This window comes from Nelusetta ayraudi, unplaced genomic scaffold (assembly GCF_046127955.1).
Source record: "Nelusetta ayraudi isolate G7.1 ecotype Tasmania unplaced genomic scaffold, CSIRO-AGI_Nayr_v1 ptg000017l, whole genome shotgun sequence".
NCBI lineage: Eukaryota > Metazoa > Chordata > Actinopteri > Tetraodontiformes > Monacanthidae > Nelusetta > Nelusetta ayraudi.
The window spans coordinates 4,367,727-4,387,910 of NW_027466067.1; the positions used below are offsets into that span (position 1 = coordinate 4,367,727).

Sequence of the window (20,184 nt, forward strand, 5' to 3'; positions counted from 1 at the left end):
CTCATTGATTTTCCTCTCATGGCCTTGACAGGGGAGACGGGAAGAAACAAGCACTTACATTTCTAGGTTTTCAAATGATGGGTCTGATGACACTACTTTATAAGAAGCTCTTGCACTCGCAAAAGAATAAATGATCCTTTATATTCAAACAAATATCTCTCTTTTCTCTTTCAGAAATATGTGACCATCACAAGAAGGCACTCAAGCGCATCCTTTTTTAGCGCAATCCTGCTCCCCGCTTGATTCTGCTTGTTTAGTCAGAGCTGGGTATTTCTGCAGTCCCCTGCAGCAATGGCAACTTGCTTGGATGAAGGATGTACTCGCAGCTGCCTGGTGAAAGGTCACAGTCCTCTTAAAGTCATGTCAGGGTCCCTGGCCCTGTGGCTACTCACGCTAATCCTTGTGGACGGAAAGATGACTCTGGGACAGACTCTGAACACTTTCCAGTCAGAGAAGAGAGGCTGGGCGCTGAACCACCTGACTGTTCATCAGTCCACAGGGGCTCTTTACGTCGGTGCAGTCAACCGAATCTACAAGTTATCAGCTAATCTCACACTACTGGTGTCCCACGACACAGGGCCGGAGTATGACAACAAGGCGTGTTACCCCCCGCTGATAGTCCAACCTTGTTCTGAGTCACTTGCCTCCACTGACAATGTCAACAAACTGTTGCTCATCGACTATTCCCACAACAGACTGCTGGCCTGCGGCAGTCTCTACCAAGGTGTCTGCAAGCTCATGAGGCTGGATGACCTGTTCATTCTGGTGGAGCCGACACACAAGAAAGAGCACTACCTCTCCAGTGACAACAGAACTGGGACAATGTTTGGAGTCGTCGTGCCTTCTCAGGGCCAGGATGCCACTCTGTACATTGGTACAGCTGTTGGCGGCAAGCAGGACTACTTCCCAACCATCTCTAGCCGCAAGCTGCCCAGGGACCCTGAATCTTCTGCCATGTTGGACTATGAGCTTCACACTGACTTTGTTTCGTCCCTCATTAAAATCCCTTCTGACACGCTGGCTCTTCTTCCACACTTTGACATCTATTACATCTATGGCTTTGCCAGCGGCAGCTTTGTCTACTTTATGACCGTACAGCCAGAGACGCCTGAGAATGGGATGCCCGCTGGCACCTCCCCAGGTGACCTGTTTTACACCTCTCGGATAATCCGCCTGTGCAAAGGTGATAAGAAGTTCCACTCGTACGTGTCGCTTCCTGTTGGGTGTGTACACAGGGGTGAGGAGTACCGTCTGCTCCAGGCCGCCTACCTGTCTAAAGCCGGCCGGGTTCTGGCAAAGTCGCTCAACATCAGCGCCCAGGAGGACGTTCTATTTGCTGTGTTCTCCAAGGGCCAGAAGCAACACCATGACCCGCCGGACCATTCCGCTTTGTGTGTCTTCACCATCCAAGACATCAACACACATATCAAGGAGCGGCTGCAATCCTGCTATCAGGGAGAAGGAAATCTAGAACTGCACTGGTTGCTGGGAAAGGATGTCCAGTGCACAAAAGCGGTAAGTCAACATAAAAAAGAGAAATTGCTTGTGTTCATCCATCAATCCATTTTCCAACATCACTTGTCCTGAATCCACCCCAGCTTTCTTGGGTGAAGGTGAATTACACAAATCACTAGTTAATCACAGGTCCAATGCAGAGACCTTCCACACTCACATTGACACCTACAGACAATTTAAATTACTCAATTAGCCTACTATGCATGTCTTTGGACTGTGGCAGGAAGCCAAACAGCCAAGGAGAACGCCGGGAAATCAAACCTTTCATGCTGTGAGATGGTAGTGCTAACCACTGCACCAATGTGCCATCCACTGTCAATTTTACCTCTGAAAACATACAGAGAGACATCAGGTTCAATTTTTGTACCTGAGACAGGTGCGACTGACTGGCACATATGTAGGTTCTGGATTTAGTTGAGTAGTCGTGTTTTTCCAGCATCTACAGGTGACTGATGGGCAGTCAGAGCTGTGCTGAAGACACCATTCAGGTTTTCAGGCTCCCACGAGCAGAAGTGCTGGAGGAGATTAATTCCACAATGCTAATCAGAGGAGTTTTGTATGGAGCTTTGATTTCATTCAGTGGGTTTTGGGCACTGACTCCCGCCTCCTTCTCCTCCCCTCCTTTAGCTGCCTCTCCTCCTCCCTCTCACTATTTCCTTCCTTCTCCTTGTCGCTGTCAGCAGTATTTGAACCCTCAGAGATCTGTTTTTGATCTCAAGAAAAAAAAGGGGTGGGGGGGAGGGGGAGGCTTTCCTTGTAAATGTCCAAGTGTGCGCCTTTGTCAAAGCTACAGTTCTCCATAATGAGAGAGCTTTCATGGAAAACGAGTTAAAAGCGGAGCACGGACTAATGATATTCATCGCATCCGTCGCTCTAGTGGTTCCCAACGTGTTCTTTGATTCCGGCGTGCCATCAAACAAATAAGATGTAATGCTATTCATTAAAGCATCAGAGGCGAAACAAAGGCATATTAAAATGCAGTAATTATCTATCGCTGCACAGCTCGTCAAGGGGTTCCACATCCAAAATCGCCCGTAAATGATATGCAATTATTTAGCCCCACTTATGACGCCGTCAGCATGTTCAATTACCTAGTGAAAGATTAACAGTACATAGCATGTGGTAGAAGCAAAGATATAGTTTACTTTGAGACACAAAGACAATCAACACATCGAGATTACAATAGTTACCCTGTGAAGTTCAGAGCACAGACTTGGGAACGGGTGATTAGCACCAATTCAAGGTGCATGTTAGTAGATGTAAGAGGACTGCTTAGCAATGCGCACTCTTTGATGCCTAATCCAAACCTGACATCTCTCGTGCTATCTGTTTGTGTGATGTCAGATCAAGCAAACTGGGGGGGGGGCGATCACACAAACCAGTGCTAAATACACACTGCCTTTTCTGTTCGCTATCAGCAATTAGCCTCCTCTTGCATGCGTCTCGCACTGAGGCTTGTTGATAAAGCCGAGCAGCAACCCCCCCCCCCCCCCCCAAAAAAAAAAACCTTTTGAAGTAACCATTTTTAACCTTGGAAATTGCGCGCTGAATGCACGCCGCACTTATCGCGCGTCAGCCTGAGTTCTCCTCTCATGCCCGCACGTGTCTACCACGATCTCAGTCACTCGCCTGACTCGCGCTTGTGCTCATCTCATTACCACCACCTCCCCTCCTATCTGTCACCCTCACTCCTCCTTCCCTTCATTCTCCACCCCTCCCTCCTTTTAACCTTAATTTCTTGCCTTGTCTCCCTGGAAAAACAAACAGCAGCATAACAAAACAGACCAGCGTTTTTAAACTCCTGATGCCCGTTTCTTGTCCACGCAGCCTGTTCCCATTGATGACCACTTCTGCGGCCTGGATATAAACCAGCCCTTGGGGGGTTCCCAGCTGGTTTCGGGTCAGACGGTGTTCACTGAGAGCAGGGAGAGGCTGACCTCGGTCTCCTCCTACGTGTACAATGGACAAAGTGTGGTCTTCCTGGGCACCAGGACAGGGCGGCTAAAAAAGGTGAGGAACCACACTTCACTGAACCCATCCATCAAATGTTTTGTTTGCTTTTTTTCCTGTGTAATAATGTCCTTGACTGTGAGCACAAAGGAAGCAGTGCAGATTACAGGCCGCTACACACCAGGGATGTGCAAGACGGGCAAATTAAAACCATTCAAACCAAAACCATTCATACCAGTGGTGATGCCAACGTGCGGCAGGACGAGACAAGTTCATTCATGAATTGATGGATTCAACACCATCCAGTGATAAAGACATTGGGAGTTTGCCGGACGAAAGCACAGAAAAATTGACCAAACTGCGATTGACGCCTTTTCTCTGCATACTTTAGCATTTGTTTGTGAAAGGACTCATGATGATGTTCCCACACGTTCCCGGTGTGTAACGGCCTAAAGGTGTGAAAATAGTCTCGTACCACAGCCCATGTGAAATTCATTCAATGTGCATCTGGCCAGTTTCCGCGTATAAATTAGCAAGTGTTGACAAATGCGGCGGCTGAAAACAATTGTCATGCCTCAATCACGTCACAGTGAGAAATGTCAATGACTGAATTTTTGGTGAGCTATAATTTTGCACTGAAAAAAGAGAGAAAAATAAAATGTCGTTTAGCAAAATGAAAAGTGTCAAAACAGAAACTCAGAGAGGGAACCATTACTGCAGTCAAAAGCATTGATGCTGGAAACAGATCCCCAGTTGAAGGTCAAATATTTAATTTATGTATACCCTATAGCCAAGGTTACAGGTAGATCTATTACAGATAATTATATTATAGCCTTGGCTGTAATTAAGCTATTTTTTTTTAAATCACCTTTAACTGGCCAGGCCTAAAGGAAGACGGTCTGACTAGGTTTATATGCTTCCTGTAGTGGTTGCTTCAGGCTTAGTTTGGGCTGAAGCAACAGCCCAGAGATAAATATTAATAACTTTCCTTATCAAGTCGTGTTTAATGACAACCTTTTAATCATCCTGTTTCAGAACCTAAGCTCTTGAGGTCTACTCTTAACAACACCTCATTTCAAAGCAGTTGTTTTCTGTTTAAATCTACAATATTTCCAGCAGCAGGGGGAAATACCTACTAATGAGAAGCAGCCTTGCCAGTCCTTCAAGTAAATAGAAAGACATTCACTTATCAAATATTCACACACACACTCACTCACTCACACACACACACACACACACACACACACACACATATAAAAAACATTAAACTTCACGATGGTGGGCATAAGAAGCAGTATGTCCAGGGATTGCTAGAGGTAAACTGTAAAGCGCCATGTATAATCATGTAAACTACTTGTAAATTCCTGAACCTCTGCTGGTCATTCAGATCAGGAACTGCAATGTAATACTTCTCTTTCTTTTCTGTCGACACTGCGCATTTCAAACTCATGTAGATGTGGTCAGACCTGCCGTGACATTTGGTCGTACCTCATGATGATCTCCAAATCTTGAAAATACAGATGCACTGAAGACAGATGTAGTGATTCTCATTGTTTTTACCAGAAATGCAGAAAAATGTCTGTCTGCTCAAATCTCCAAAGACCATGAAAGAGCTTGTCAATGTTTCAGTGGTGCTTGAGCAGCAGTACTCTCATACAGGTAGTGCTCTGCCGTTTACTGTATACACTCACCACCTACTTTCTATGGTAAAAGCTTCAACTGCCCCTTCATACAAACAGTTATCAATCACATGGCATTATGTAGAGGTGGTGAAGACGACTCGCTGAACTTCAAAGCGAGAATCAGAATGGGGAATAAATGGGATGTGAACGTGGTGAACACGGTTGTCAGTGCCAGTTAGAGGCGGTTGATACCTTGTTGATATCAGGGTTCATAGGTCAGGATGGGCAGACTGCCTAACGACTTTTTATTGGGGAAACTCAAATAACAGCTAGTTAGAACCAAGATCTGCAGAATAGCATCTCTCCACGCACATAACCAGGAATGTGTACCTAATAAAGTGGCCAGTGAGTGCCTGCCAGACAGTTTCTCTCAGGGTGAGTGTGAGTTAGACGCCCCCTGTCTCCTGCCTCTCGATCCAAGCAGGTGCCAGTGTTTACATCCTTACACATCTAGCGACGATGAACACAATTATCCCGACACAGATTAGATGGAACGGCTACCAGGTAGATACCGGTGTTTGATGACAACATGAAACATTCGCCTACATACCTTGTTGGCTTGCGGTGTGTCTCTGTTTCTGGCCAAGCCGGGCGGCACATCTAATGGTCTGTGTTTTGCACGAAACTTGAGTGCGCTTGAGTGTGAAATGCAGAGCTCTCATACAGAAAACGCCAACAGGCGAGTGACGGTGTCTATCAGGAGCCACGTGGAAATTGAGCTGTAGATGTGCAGAGGCTGACATTACTTCTGAATGGAACCAATCTAGACAACCATACCTTTTTTGGCGCACAACATTTTGAAATGCCTTGTTAGGTGAGTCAGTCAAGGTTGAGCGATAGCCAAATGGCATCACGTTGACTAATTGGAAACGTGGGCAAAAAGGATTTGGGGACTGGCTCCAAGAATTTGAAGAACTTTGAGGTTGTTTTTTTCCCCCATTAAAACTCAGGAGCACTTTTGCAGAAGAAACTGTCAAAGGCAGCTGTAACTGCACTACATCCTGTGTTCTTAATAATGGGATAATTGAGTTTGATGCCTGAATTTGGCGAAATGCCACATTAATGTCAAAAAGATCCCGATTGCTTGTGGCCTGTGTGTAAAAGAAGAAAACCGCTCGGATGTCTAAGACCGCATTGGCGCATTTATGTAATGATCATTCAGCCATTAGGCCTAATTAATGCTGTAATGTGGTCAATTAATGGGCTAATGATCCCCAGTTCTTATCTTTAATATATAATGGTTACTAAAGCAGGGTCCAAGGCTCTGCCTTCATTCAACACAACCTCTCCTACTGTAGTGGGCTGCACTCAAAAAGGGACAAATTGGAGCAAATTTGCATCCGTCGCAGATACTTCTGACGGGACATTATGCAGCTCCGGCACTGCTTCTTTTTAAAAAAGGACTTTGGTTAGCTTTTAGCATTGCCAAGTACCAATTATCTCCTTGCACTTTGCATTCATTTTCACACGTTTATTAAGAGTTCTTTGTTTCTTGTGGGCTTTTTTTTTTTAAAATCTCTAGCCAGAATCCTTTTCTGGATGAGAAAATGGAAGGGTTTTAAGGATTTGAGTGCGTTCCCACACAAAGGAAGAGAACGGCCCATGGACATTTGAAAAATGCTTTTAAGACGCTAAATCGCAAAACAATTAATACAATAACAATTCACAAGTAGGCCTCTACAGTGATGCGAGTGGGTGTGGCTCAGAGCTGTCTTCACCATGTCCACAAGCCTAAATGGACTAATGTATTGCTGCCATGGCTTTAGCTGAATGGCTGTTTGCGCTACAAAACAATTGTTGTTTTGTCTTATAAACTAAATACTCTTTATAAAGTGGTGGGTGAGTTCGCATCTAGCGATTAAACTACAGAAACCAGTTAGCTTCAGCTCCTATTTTTTATTTATGGCCACTGTACATAAACATTGACTAATGCTGCTGTTTAATCACATCACATTTATTTATTTTTTTATAATAATTAAATAAAGTCCATCCATCCATCTTCTATATCCGCTTCCTCCTGCATTCAGGGTTACAGGGTTCTGTTGGGGCCTATCCCAACTGTCATAGAGCGAGGACAGAGCACACAATGGACAAATCAATTGAAAACAACAACAACAAAAAAAGTAGTGGAAAAGCTTAAAAAAACAGTTTTGATTGAAAGAGCAACACATTTGCACTGAAACTCAGCTGAGGGATTCTCAGATACCAAAGAGTATTTGGAAACTTTCCCTCCTTGTTCGACTGCTGGTGACCCTGTCCAACCGGCAACAGATCGATTTGTTCCAAGTTAAAAGGTTAGGCACATGGGCTCGCTACAGCTCGTGGGCTTGACTCACTGAGCAAAGACTTTTCACAAAAACCTACGCAAGCAAAAATCCACTGTGGCCGAAGGCGACGCGTCACGTACCCGAAACGCTGAAAGTGCTTCGTCTCACCGCGGCAGTCTTGCTTACAGCAGGCGCACAGATGACCTCTTTCTGGGACGTTCATGAAACTGATTTATCTCATTGTCCATCATATTTCATTCCAAATGCAGGCCGCAGTGGTAAATCCTAATCGAGTTTCTATAGGGCTCCCTCCAACCGCCCCCCTTTCTACTTCTTGATGGAACTGGATTGACTTGGTACCACCGCAGGGTCTGTTTAATGCATACAGCATGCAACTGAGTGAGGGAAAGTGTGAGAGGACTGTTGTGACATTAGCCTCGGGGTGTCAGTCTTATGAGGAGCAATCTGTCTGACACACACGCGCGCACACACATACGCGTGTGCGCTTGCAGACACGAGAGGCACAGATTACACAGATAATACCACTGCAGCTCTTTTATCGAATGAGCCACCGGGGGGGGGGGAAAATGTAAGATCGACTAGCATAATGCAGGAAAAATAGAAATTTCTCCAGAAAATGTAAGAAAAAAAAAAGTAGACGTCGACGCACAGTTCACCAAGAAACAAAATTAGCTGAGACAAACATTCATTAAGACTTTCGCTGCCGGCTGTCGAGAGGCTTCCCCATTACACTGACAGCGTGCGCAGCCATGCTTCAGACTCCCAGGGGTCTGCGGTGGAGCACCGGCCACCTTTCGAATGCTATTCCATCACTCCAGGACGGACAGACTGGGTGGAAATGGGGCGTGACAACATACGCCCGTTAGAGGATCACCGCGGCAACGAGGCCACGGCAAAGGTCAAGCCAGCCATAGGAAGGGGCGTAACAAGGGTGACAGGTCATGGGGATAACCAACAGGCTCTCGACATCCGAGTGCCTGTGTCCGTCACCGCCGCTCTCCTGGGGCCGCGCCCATTTCCGCGCCAGACGAGAGGTTTCCATCGTCACCTCAGCCCACCGAACTGAGAGTTTTTCACGGTTTGAATGTTGTACGCTAATGAGGTGAATCCAGGTGAGAGCCTTTTCAGTCGCACACTGGGTCAACGCCACAGGTACCACGCCTCGCTAATCACTGTCTCACGTGTGCTCGCAGCTGTCTCGTGGTGCCACATGGGGGAAAAACATGCGAACGCAACAGGAGAGGAAGTGCTCCAGCTACGGGGGGAAAAAACAACTTTGAAAACATGCCAGAAATAAGGGAACTCACTGAGCAGAAGTCTTGTGGTTTGCCAAGAAAGGCTTTTTAATGCTTAAATGTTGAGCCTGTTAGACTTTAAGAAATAGACATCTTGCTCTGCCCAGAATGGTCACGGCATCCACAGTAGAAAGTGGTTTGACATGCAGTCTGCGTGCTGCTGTTCTCCCAGCCAGACTGGCTGCCCTGTCACATTATTGCATGTATGTCTCCTCTTCCTCCACGGCTTCAGTACTTTAACCTCGCGCCCACTCTTGGAACACAATAATAATCAACACATATTGGCCAAAACTCTCCTCGATCCCAGCAAGTGCTATCGGTGTGGTTTTGTAGAGGAATATTACCTCGGACGCTTTTTGGGAAACGTTTCCCACAAAGAAAAAGGCTGAAATGATATTGGGAGTCGTGGCGGCAGGCTTGTTGACAGAGGTGGCCACCTTTCAGTTCACTGTGCGGGGGGGCGGGGGGGAAACAAAACAGACAGTCTCTTTTCAGTTTCGCTCCACGAGCTCGAGCTGACGGGTGACAGCTTGGGCCTTGTGCCCTATTTGCTCGTTCTCAAGCAACATTAAGATTTGAGAGCTGCTGCAACCGGCGAGCGCAGTGTGAACATTTTAGTACTTTTAAAACGTGTGCGATTCCAGTTACATGGAATGTAGCCGAAGCGACTCGAGTTCATGGGTGAGGTGGCGGATGGTGTTTGTATCCATCACTGACCTGATTTGATTGATTGAAGTCGTTATTTCAAAGATGAAACAAAAAAAGAAAACTAGAAACTACCCAAAGAAATCAGAAAAAAAACACAAGACACAGAATACATATTATTCTCGCTTCTCTTTAAATTATACAAATAACACATTAATCTTCCTTCCTGTCTGCCTGTGCCGACTATGGGTGAATGGAAGGGACAAAATGCTTGTGATTAAATGCAATTAAAAAAATGAGCGCGCTATGCCTTGTATTTAATCAACATTGTGATTAACGTGGTAATGCTAATAGCCCAAATTGATACATACATGATGGAAGTTTAAGATTAGTGGCTTGGCTTTGTTCATATGAAGACCCAGTTCTAATCAAAACAAACAAAACAAAAAATAAATAATAAACCGTTAATCTATATTCACTGCGGGCATGATGAAAGGCTTTCAATACAACACCTGCTGCAGATGTGCACCGTTTAGGGTTTCATTACTGCCCATTGACAGCGCCGGCGCACCGGGCACGTACATGGCGCAGCAGTTAATGGTTTAATTATGTTCTCCGCAGTGACCGCTGACACTGTGCCACAGTGGCTTTTCTCCTGTGTTAGTTCAACTGAAAATAGCAATAAAAGCATGCAGCATTCTTGCCTCGCAAGTGGGTATTCAGCAGGCTGCAGAGACACATACTGTCATCCTCGGGAGGAGCACAATTCATTGAAAATACTTTGAGCTAAGCACATACAATTCTTGATTAAAAGGGAGAAACTTCGAAAGACTGGCAAAAAAAAAACCCAACAACCTTATTCCTTCAGCTTTTACCCGTTGCTCTCGGTGAGAATCAGATTGCCCTGTGTCTAATTAAAGGCATGCAGAGCAGAAAAAACAGAGGTGGGGGATAAAATGGGATTTACATCCAGAGGTACATTTGAAATTCCCCCTTTTCCGGTGCAGGTCTGTTGAGTTTGCCAATATCTGTTCAGAAACTGATTGAAATGAGACTTACCTCTAGACAATACATAGATTTCTAGTTCATATCTTGCTTACAAGTCAAATTTCTTACTAAACATATACGGCAAACACTCTTTAAAATGATGTTACGCTGCAGCGACAGTCAGATGCACCACAATGGCAGAAATGCCACATGATTCCAACATGTACAATTTAAAAAATTTTTTTTTTTAATAAAGGGGTAATATGCCACTACACAGCCACCTTTATAAGGTACCTTGTATTAGTAACGTGTAACTAGGAACTCGACTGGTTGGGGGAATATTACCACAGTCAACGTGCTTAAAGAAGTCCCTGCTTGTACTGAAGCATGGCAAATTCAGCCATTAAGCCATTACTTGGGCTGTTGAGTCGCTGCCAGAGGCGGCCGACGAAAGATAGAAATTCTAAAGCTCCGACTGCGATGGCGTTAGCAGATGTAGTGGATCCATCAACCGGATCAAGTCGGAGCGGCACTGGCACATTAGCTCAGAGCGCGCGGCTCCTCGCTGGCAGCAGCTGCGTGGAGACGGTCGGAAATGTTAAGCTCGCAGCAAATAAAATCTTCTTCAAATAGCCGCGTGTGCAAACAGTGGATTCATTACGGCTCACCGAGAGCCGGCCGGGTGTTGGAATTCTCCTGCGCGCGACTAAATGAGCCGGACTTTTCAAAGTCACGGCTCCAAGGAAAAGAAAGGGGGCCGCGTGAGGGAGGGGGGATTTGGTTATTGAAATCTTAAGAATGGAGTTTCACAGAAGAGGAGTGGCATGGACACAATAGGTGTGTTTGACATTTAAATTGGTGGAGTATTTTTTTTATTTTTTTTTTTTCTGACAGCAAGAAGAAAGCTGGTCCTGATAACAGACATCTTGAGAGTAGGGATGCTCGGTGTGCTCGGAATAGTGAGTGGTATTGGGAGTGGGGGGGCAAATTCTGCGCTGGAACAAAGAGGCGCCCATCTCAAAGCTTTTCCAGACTACAATTTTCATTTGGCTGCTGCCGCCGCCGCTTCTTCTGCTTCTTCTTTCCCCGCTCTATCTCTCCTCCATCCCTCCCTCCTGACTCAGTCTGTGCTCTCTGCGCAACTGGAAGCACGCACGGGGTCTGCGGCCAGGAAAATGAATACCATACGGGTGCCACGAATTGTTGCTCGGCCCCCCCGTCCCTCCGCGTTTGTCGGCCAGCCATGGGAACCTGACAAACAATACGGTTTGAGGGGAGGGAAAGGGAAAAAGAGGAGGAGGAGGAGGAGGAGGAGGAGGAGGACAGGAAATGGTGAACAGGAAGCCATGTCCTCACGGAGGGGAGAAATGAGGAGGCTGCGGTCGTGTTGCAGAGACTGTGGTAAGAACGGCTGGACGATAGCCATGCAGCTGAATGATTGTGGGAGGGTGACACACACACACACACACACACGCACACACGCACACACGCACACGCACGCACAGTGGAGAGTTGTAAATTGCATTTTGGTATGGGCACTGTCGTGCATGTAGTGGCTGCAATCAATAAACCTCTCTTTGTGTCTGTAGTTAATGTGATGGCCAGATGATTAGTCCTGTCCAGTAATGCACCCCCACCTCGCTATCCCTACCCCTCCCCCGCCCCCACTCACAAACCACCCCGCCGCCCCCCCCCCCCCCCCCTCCTCTTTATTTTCATGGGCCGCCGCCGCCGACGCAGCAGCAGCTCGTGTGTGTGTCTGTGTGTGTGTGTGTGTGCGCGTATCCAGCGTTGCCTCATTAGCGTTCACGGAGCCGTGATGGATATATGGGCTAATCAATGTCCCCGGCTCCTCTGGGCTGTCATCCCTGATTGGACCATATGCACGGCCACTCAAGCCTAAAGGTGGCCAGTTGTCTGGACCTTATGTCGCCAGCGTGCCCTGTGTCACAGTGCCGACCGAGTCCATCCGCTGCCAAAATCCGTGTACGTCCACTTTGGGCGCAGTCTTGCGTGCGTCTTCATTATGTCTCCTGTTGCGGCGACGGCTAAAGAGCTCGCTTTTCACTTTAAAGCACATGTCTTTTTGTTTTTATCTGCAGTAGTCGTAAGCAAAGCAGCAGGTTGTTGTACCTCTGTGCGGAATTGTGCCTAAGGGGCGTAAATAAAAAGGAGAAGAAAGAGGAGAAGCCTTCATTGCACAATGAGATGCAGTAAAAAACCTTGTTTAGCAGCTACAGCGGCCAACATGATCTACAATTCGGACTGCCATTTGTGCGCCCAGCTAACCACGCCAGCGTCGTCTTTGAATACTATCACAATTTGACCATTCTGACTCCAAATCTGTCCTCCCGTCCATCTATTTTCCGTCACTGCTAGTTTTGCACTCAGGCTCGCTGGGTTGTTGGAGTCCATCCCAGCTGTCTTAGGGGCCAAGTCGGGCTTACACACCAAGTGAAATTAAATACGCCACATTTGATGACGACTGACTTCAGCAAAATCAGCAAGTTATTCTTGGAGACATTGATGTTGACCATCTCGCTCTCTTTTGTTTTTATGGAGCCAAGATTCTTCCCATGTAACTCTGTCTGTTCCTCCAACGTCAGAACTGGTTTGTCCGCCGCGCTGAGCAGCAATGGCCCTCTGTTCCCCCCCCCCCCCCCTCCTGTCTCCTCAAACAATCAAATGCATATGCTTGAGTGTCCCTCACTGCAACACAAGCCCTTGTCGATGGATGAGCCCTGGCTTCTCATGTGTTCTCATGTGAGATCCGTTTGGATTTTTGAGAACGTTCTCCATGATGTCAATGCCCAGATGCTTTTAAAAGGCTAATGGCAAAAGCAGGCGCAGGGTTTGAGCGGAATGAGCGGATAATGGTGAAAAAAATATGTGAGAAGTAAGAGTCAAAAGCAGGAATGGCCAAAACAATGAGATTTGCTAGTGCTGGATGCCTTCGAGATTCTTGCTTTCATATTACATATTTGTTGTAGCCAGTGGTTTTTTTGAATTCATCTTGCCTTTCTGTGGTCTCCAATCGATCTGCACATTCTGACCTCTGACCCCTGACATCAGCAATGTTTTTTTTTCCCAACACACAACACACACCGCAACTGACTGGATATTTTCCACAATCCCATTTCTTCATCTTCGTCAACCCCGCTTGTGACTTCAGCGTGTCGAAGTAAATGCACTGAGTCTATGCCATGTAATTGGCTGATCGCTTATTTGTGTTAACAAACAATTGAATATTGGACCTGATAAAGTAGCTGTTGATTGCGTTTGCACTTTCTTACTTAAAACTGCTGTGTCATTGCCATTGCAGTGAAAGATTGATATACCAGCCTGTGACTCATCTGGTCGGCTTTTTTTAATTGGAAAAAGAAAAACAGTACCTAACCCCTTGATCGGTTGTTTGTACACGGAATGACTCACTGGATTCCTGTAAAATTTTCAAACGCAGTCTGAGGACTGAAAGAGACAGAAAGTTTAGCGTCTGCCTAACAAACAGCGCGCCATGTGTTTCGCCCGAATGGCAGGGAGCCGACTTTTGGAGGGGGCAGATGTAACCCTGCTGGAGCGGCAGATTGGAAATGATTGGTCAATCAGAGAGTTCCCTTCCTCCTGGGTCATCCCCCATATGTTTACACACACCGGTGGGTTACATATGGACGCTGTTTTTTAAAGCTTGAATGTCCGCTACCACGTAAACATGGTAATCAGCCGCTTCACAAGGCTGCCCATCGCTCATGCTTCAAGGCCGCCTTTCAACACGAAGATGGAATTAAGCTTTTTTATGAATAAAAAAAGAAAAAAAAGAATGAAATCCACCTCATATGCAAGCACTCACAAGGGAGATATTTTGTGTGAGTGTAGTGCTCATGTAAGGGTCAGGCCGTTTCATCAGGGAGCCGACCTGAGCGAAGGTGGATGATGCCCTACAAGTCGGTTCTCGCCTTCGACTCTCTCAGGATGAGAGCGGAGAAGCAGCCAAGCGTTTAAGATGCAAACCCAACCACTGGGAAGGAAGGCGGGTTTTTTTTTTCCCCCCTGTAAGAGCGCATAGGCTCAGGTTGCATATCTGTTTATGGGAGCCAAACTAAGCTGTGTTGTTTATATCCGTTGCTTAGTTTCTGCTGGAGGAGCTCCAGCGGCAGAGAGGATATTGCCGTTATTGGCTTAAGTATTATCCACGGGTTAAATATATACCCTCATCAGCCGCAGGATGCTGGGAAGAGGGAGCGAAACGGGAGCTTTTGCCTAGGTCACATGAACATGTGGCATTAAGAAAAGTGGGGGTAAAAAAAAAAAATCAGTTCACTACTTTTTCTTTGCTAAGACACGGACCACACAAGAGGAAAGCCTGGATGCTGAAGGATGTTTACTGTGGTTTGGAAGGAAAAATGTCAGTTCATTTACTAATGTCCTTCTGGCCCATATCAGACAAATTTCAAAAGAAAGTCTGACACATGTGCCTTCATAAGTCTAAAAGTGCCCAAGAGTCAGTAGCGAGAGGGAAAGACTTTTCCAGTCTCACCCAAGATGCCAGTGAAACCCGCTTCAGTGAGATTTTCACATGAAGGGAGATTGTTTAGACCGAGAGAGTAGAATCACCGTCCGAACCATTTCTCTTCAGCCAGGTATTTACGAATGGTCGCCTGCTGCGGCAATTTGCGCATACAAGCACATGCACATAGATATCTGAACGCGCAACACATCCAACCTTGAAGCGGAGGCGTGAAAAATAGATTGTGAGCAGCGTCATTAAAATCTGGGTTCCCTGCGCCTGCGCCTGGATGAATTGAAGACCCTGGCTCACATGTTTCCGTACGTACGGACTCACACGGCTTTGGACTTCTGGACTCCTGCAGTGATAATAATTATTTTATGCACAGCTCTGCTTCACTTTGTTTGAAAAGGTGCAGTTTACAGCTTAAAACATAAATATTGCCATTTGATGCGCCGTACCAGATTGTACCTAGATTACAGTTGCCACGTTGCTGCGATCGGAATATGGAACCAAAAATTCATATCATGGTCTATAATGTTTCCAATTCATTTCACGATAAATGAGGGATTTTTTTTTTTCACGCATGGCTGGGTGTTCGCCACATTTTCTACCAATTTATGGATGAATTACTGCAGTGCATTGCCTTAGAATGGCCGATTTAACTGTCATGAGGAGGAAATATTGTAGAAAAACTGAAATGTCCATTTCAGTGTGACTGCAGGTTTGCATAATGGCATTCATAATGTCTGAGGACGGAGGGTGTCGCACCTGCGCAGAATGTAAAACTGTCTGCAAAAACAGACTTTGATTGATTTGATCAGTTGACTGTACAAACTCAACTCTCAGTGTGTGAGGAGAAACTTGAATCTATCAGCAAGAAAAAAAAAAGACATTTTTAAAAACATTTTTCTCAGTTGAGGAATCTAAAGAGGTAAATGGGGCCTTGTCACACTGCTGGACGCGGTGTCCATCGCAGCTCATTGAACAGCTGATCCAACACACATCACAAAGCGACAGCCGAATCGGAGCCGCCGACAAAAGACGGCGCAGACGAGACGCAGACGCGTCTCTTTGTCCCTGTTTGCCCGCATGTTTGTCGGTGCGCGTACAAACACGCGCGCCTGCGTGCACGTGCGCAACACCGTGTGTGCCATTTCCTACAAGCAGACTCATTAGAAAACCAATTAAAGCTTCCTTATTCTCATTATGGAGCTGAGGGGGCTTAAGGAGAGATGGAGGACCTGTTGTATTCCCGGCGGTCTCCCGCCTGGTCAGGCTCGCTTAAAAATGATGAAAGCGCTTTCAAATCCGCTGAAATCAAACCCCACGGATCAGTTGCGATGGGGGTCGACATTTGCCTGGGCTCATTTCTACATCCCTGGTCCTCTGTCAGCCTCATCATATCCGGCGAGGAACAGGCGTTGGCCTGCTCTGCCCCTCTTTCCAGTCTTTGTAGGATTTTACCGCAAAAAAAATAAATAACAAAAAACACAATTACACGCTCTGTCCTCAGTCTGGACTTTTATAAAACAAGAAATTTGGGGATTGCAGATGTTCAGTGGTTTTGCAAGTCGTTATGTATCAGAGGACAGGATAAATTAGATGAGTAAGAGGAAGGGAGGGAGAAACAAGGCCAAAGGAAGGCAGCGTCGGTGAAAGAAACCAGACAATAGACGGAGAGAAAGGCTCAGCTGCTCCCTGATAAAAGAAACATGTTCCAGTCGTAACCATCTCAAGGCAAAAAATGTTGTATTTTTTTTTTTTTTTTTAACAAAATTTACTTTACCAGTGTTCTGAAAAGGAAACTGTCTCAGTTATAGAACTCCCCCTTCAACGACAAAAGTCCGTCCTCTACTTTCTTTTGCTTGCAGCAGAAACTGTGATCAGATCATTTCGCTGGAAACTTCTCCCGGGTTCGTTTTTTGTTCCCTTTTCCACCAAAAGACGGAGGACCCAGAAAGGCATCGCTTTCAGCAGATAGGCTGCAGAGCCTGGTGGGGGGGGTGGGGGGGGGGGCTATGCGGGCTGCTTCCTGGAGATCTGTCGAGATTTGAAATGAATAATCAAGCCGCCTGCCTCACTGGAATGCAGATGGAAAAAAAAAAGAAAAGAGGATCCAAATACGTCGAACCACATGAAATCCTGTCGCGATCTTGAATCAGCGGATGATCCGGAGCCACTGGTGCGGCGGCGCAATCAGCACACACACACACACACACACACACACACACACACACACACACACACAAAAACACACTTTCAGCTTGCACTGCCACAACAACTGCCTGCAAGGTGGAGGCGTGTGATTGATTGATGAAGTTTGGGCCGCCCAGGGGATCCAATCATGTAATCAGCCAGTATTGATTGACTGTCCCCGTTGAGAGACTGCCGAGGCCGCGCCACTGCGCGCCAGCCACACGTGGCACGCACTCAGAAATCCCCGACAGACTGGGTGCGGATCCGGGTGGCAGAGCGGGCCGCGTCCACTCGTCAGCGGGGAGCCGACGCAACGCAACGCAACGCGACGCCCGACCGCTGCTCCGCTTCCCTGCTCCCTTTGCGTTTATTTCAATTATTGTGATCGAGAAATTAATTCAGCTTTACTGTAATTACATCACGCGACTAATGATCCAGCCTCGGTGGAGCCTCAACGCGGCTCCAACCAGGGTTTTCATAGCTAATGAGCGTGTTTTCTTTCCAGCTGTCATCTTTTATTCATTCCAGTTTTTTTCCCTCCTTCTTTAATACTTTCACATTCCTGACATATTTCAGCTGTCAAGTTATCACCACTGCATGACGCAATTCGCTTCATTTCCATCCCAATGTTGAAGGATTGGTTTTTTTCTTCAGTGGTAAAAAAAAAAAAAGTTGGGAAAAAAACAAGGGAATCTTTTGTAGCATTTCTTTCATTGTGGCGGTGAAACACATGAAACAAACACGAACGCCAGTTGCTGATTTGAACCATCACATGTGACATATTTACATCCATATATGCACACACTGACACGTCTGCTTTTATAGTGATGCAATTATTAGGTTTTGTGCATTCTTACACTGAGATGAGTCCCATTGGCAGGATGACAGTAAACTGATTCTTGACCTACAGTAACTGCAAATAAGTGCACTGCAGCCCACATGCCACACTTTCTGTAGCCACATTCCTGTGCGTGACACATTTTTATCTGAACCGCCCGCCGCTCAGACACTTACCATGAGGAGTCAGAGCTGCTAATTTGTCTGCTTCCCTGCAACAGCACATCTTATTTGTAGGCAGAGGTGTGCGAAGAGAATTGAAAACCTTTCGCCAGTGCGCATCTGTTCTCATGCTTGCATTTAATGAGCCCCAAAAGACTGCCGCCTGAAAGTCATCCCAAAGTCAACTGAAGGCTGAGCTTGCTAAACACAATTCAAAAGCCGAGGCACTCCGCTGAGGCGCCGGTCGACGGTGAGCGGTAGCAGCAGCAGCAGCTATCTCGCTGTTTTTTGTCGCCCCCCCCCCCCCGTTGAATCTTTATAATGAACGAGTCTGGTCTGGCATTAATGAAGAGCCAACAGTCAATAACGGTTTGCACCATTACGGCCCCGCTTGCTGAAGGTTAGCGGGGCGCGCGGCAAGCCGAGAAGGTTGGCGACCGCCATTACTTTCATCAGCAGTAGAGCTTCGTTTTGCTGAGATGTTTTTCCAAACCTCGACATATCAATAATTGGCAGCTAGCAAGACTTTGCACTGTATGGTCGCATCTGACACCAGCTTTCCCACAAACTCTGCAGACGAATAAGGCTGTGATCGATGTCACCTGTGGTGGTCTTAGAAATGCTGCATGTTGGACTTCTCCTCTTGAAGGAGACCAGCGGTATTTCCTACATCACGTCTCAGCACTGAGCTAAACGGGAGACAGCAGTGACGGCGGGCGTTTGGATGCACTGGAGAAAAAAAAAAAACTCACGCCGTTTTCCCCTTGATGACATTAAATGGATGTTTTTCTCACAGCAACCGTGTTTTTGAGGGACATCGGGGGGGGGGATCTCGCAACCAGACGCAAAGCTGAGCGCACGCAGCGTGCAAATTGATATCCGATAGACAGCAGATGTCGCTCTTCAAAGTGCGCCGCGAGCGTTTAGTCGCAAGCCATGCAGCGAGGATGCAGCGAGGCCTTCACGGCTCTTCTTTTTTTTTTTTTTCTGAATCTGTCCGTCTGTGTGTCCCTTGCAGATCAGAGTGGACGGCCCTCTGGAGGGAGGTGTTCTGTACGAGACGGTGACCGTGATGAAGGATAGCAGCCCCATCCTGCGGGACATGGCCTTCTCGCTGGACCGGAACTTTCTTTATGTCATGTCGGAAAATCAGGTGAGGAAAATGCGCTCGCCGGCAACTGAGGAGACCGAGGCGACAAAATGTGTACAAGCGGACGGAAGCCGGCGGCCAGTGACGGTGAACATTTGTCAGGCTGTGGCAGCTTGTGTCTTTATGCATGTGTGGAGCAAGAAAAATCAAATCAAATAAAGGCAGTTCAAGGAATAGTGCTGCTTGCTGAGGAATATTCAATATTCAAATATTCAGAGTAAATGTACACGGAGGTACAAACACTGTAAGTAACAATTCCTACCCACCTCCCCCTCGCCGCCACCCAAAAAAAAAGAAGATTTAATTGGATCCAATTTATCAGGGTGTTGCAAAAAGACGCGTCTCCACCTCTTTTTTTTCTTTCCTTTTTCCCCCTGCACAGATACCAACATTAAAGCCGGACTTATTACTTGGGAATTAGCAGTAAAACAATTTCAAACCAAAAGCATTAATCCATGTCAGCTGATAATTTAATGCCATTAAATTACCCCCCCCCCCATCCCCCCGCCCCGGTGCGGCGTGGACCCTCCCGAACAGTGGCGGCGCTGAGCGACTTCACTGAAGTTTGTTAAATATGCAGGCCGCGTGTAAAAGGGATGGACCGCTGTTCTAATTAGTTATCCATGCGAATCGACTTACAGTGCATGCATCTTTTGTATGACACACACACACACACACACACACCGTAGAGAACTGTCAACTGCTCCTCCTCCGACTGTGCACGCCCCCCTCCCCCCCTAATTTGGCACAAAATCACAGAGGCTAGCAGTCGTTGTTGTTGCTGCTGCAGTTGGACGCTATTCTCTGCACTCGCAGGAGAGATAAGACAGAACAGTGGTAATCACTTTCAACTCCCATCAAGTGATTATTTTGCCGTGGCTGCATGCCGCTGTGAAATGGGATTAGGTGTCAGCGTGGCCAGAGAGGGAGGGGGCACTGGTGGTGGTGGTGGGGGAGGGTGGGGGGTCCT

At 46.7% G+C, this 20,184-nt stretch overlaps 1 protein-coding gene across 1 annotated transcript in view; it reads left to right on the top strand.

Annotated features, from left to right (window-relative positions):
• Positions 1–20,184, top strand: part of LOC142887314 (plexin-A2-like) — a 74,191-nt gene that overhangs the window by 12,638 nt on the left and 41,369 nt on the right. Inside the window, exons 2-4 of the mRNA XM_076024851.1 lie at positions 175–1,515; positions 3,343–3,525; positions 19,083–19,217. Coding sequence (XP_075880966.1) covers positions 292–1,515; positions 3,343–3,525; positions 19,083–19,217 — 1,542 coding nt within the window. The 5' untranslated portion in view covers positions 175–291. The remainder of the gene's footprint in view (positions 1–174; positions 1,516–3,342; positions 3,526–19,082; positions 19,218–20,184) is intronic.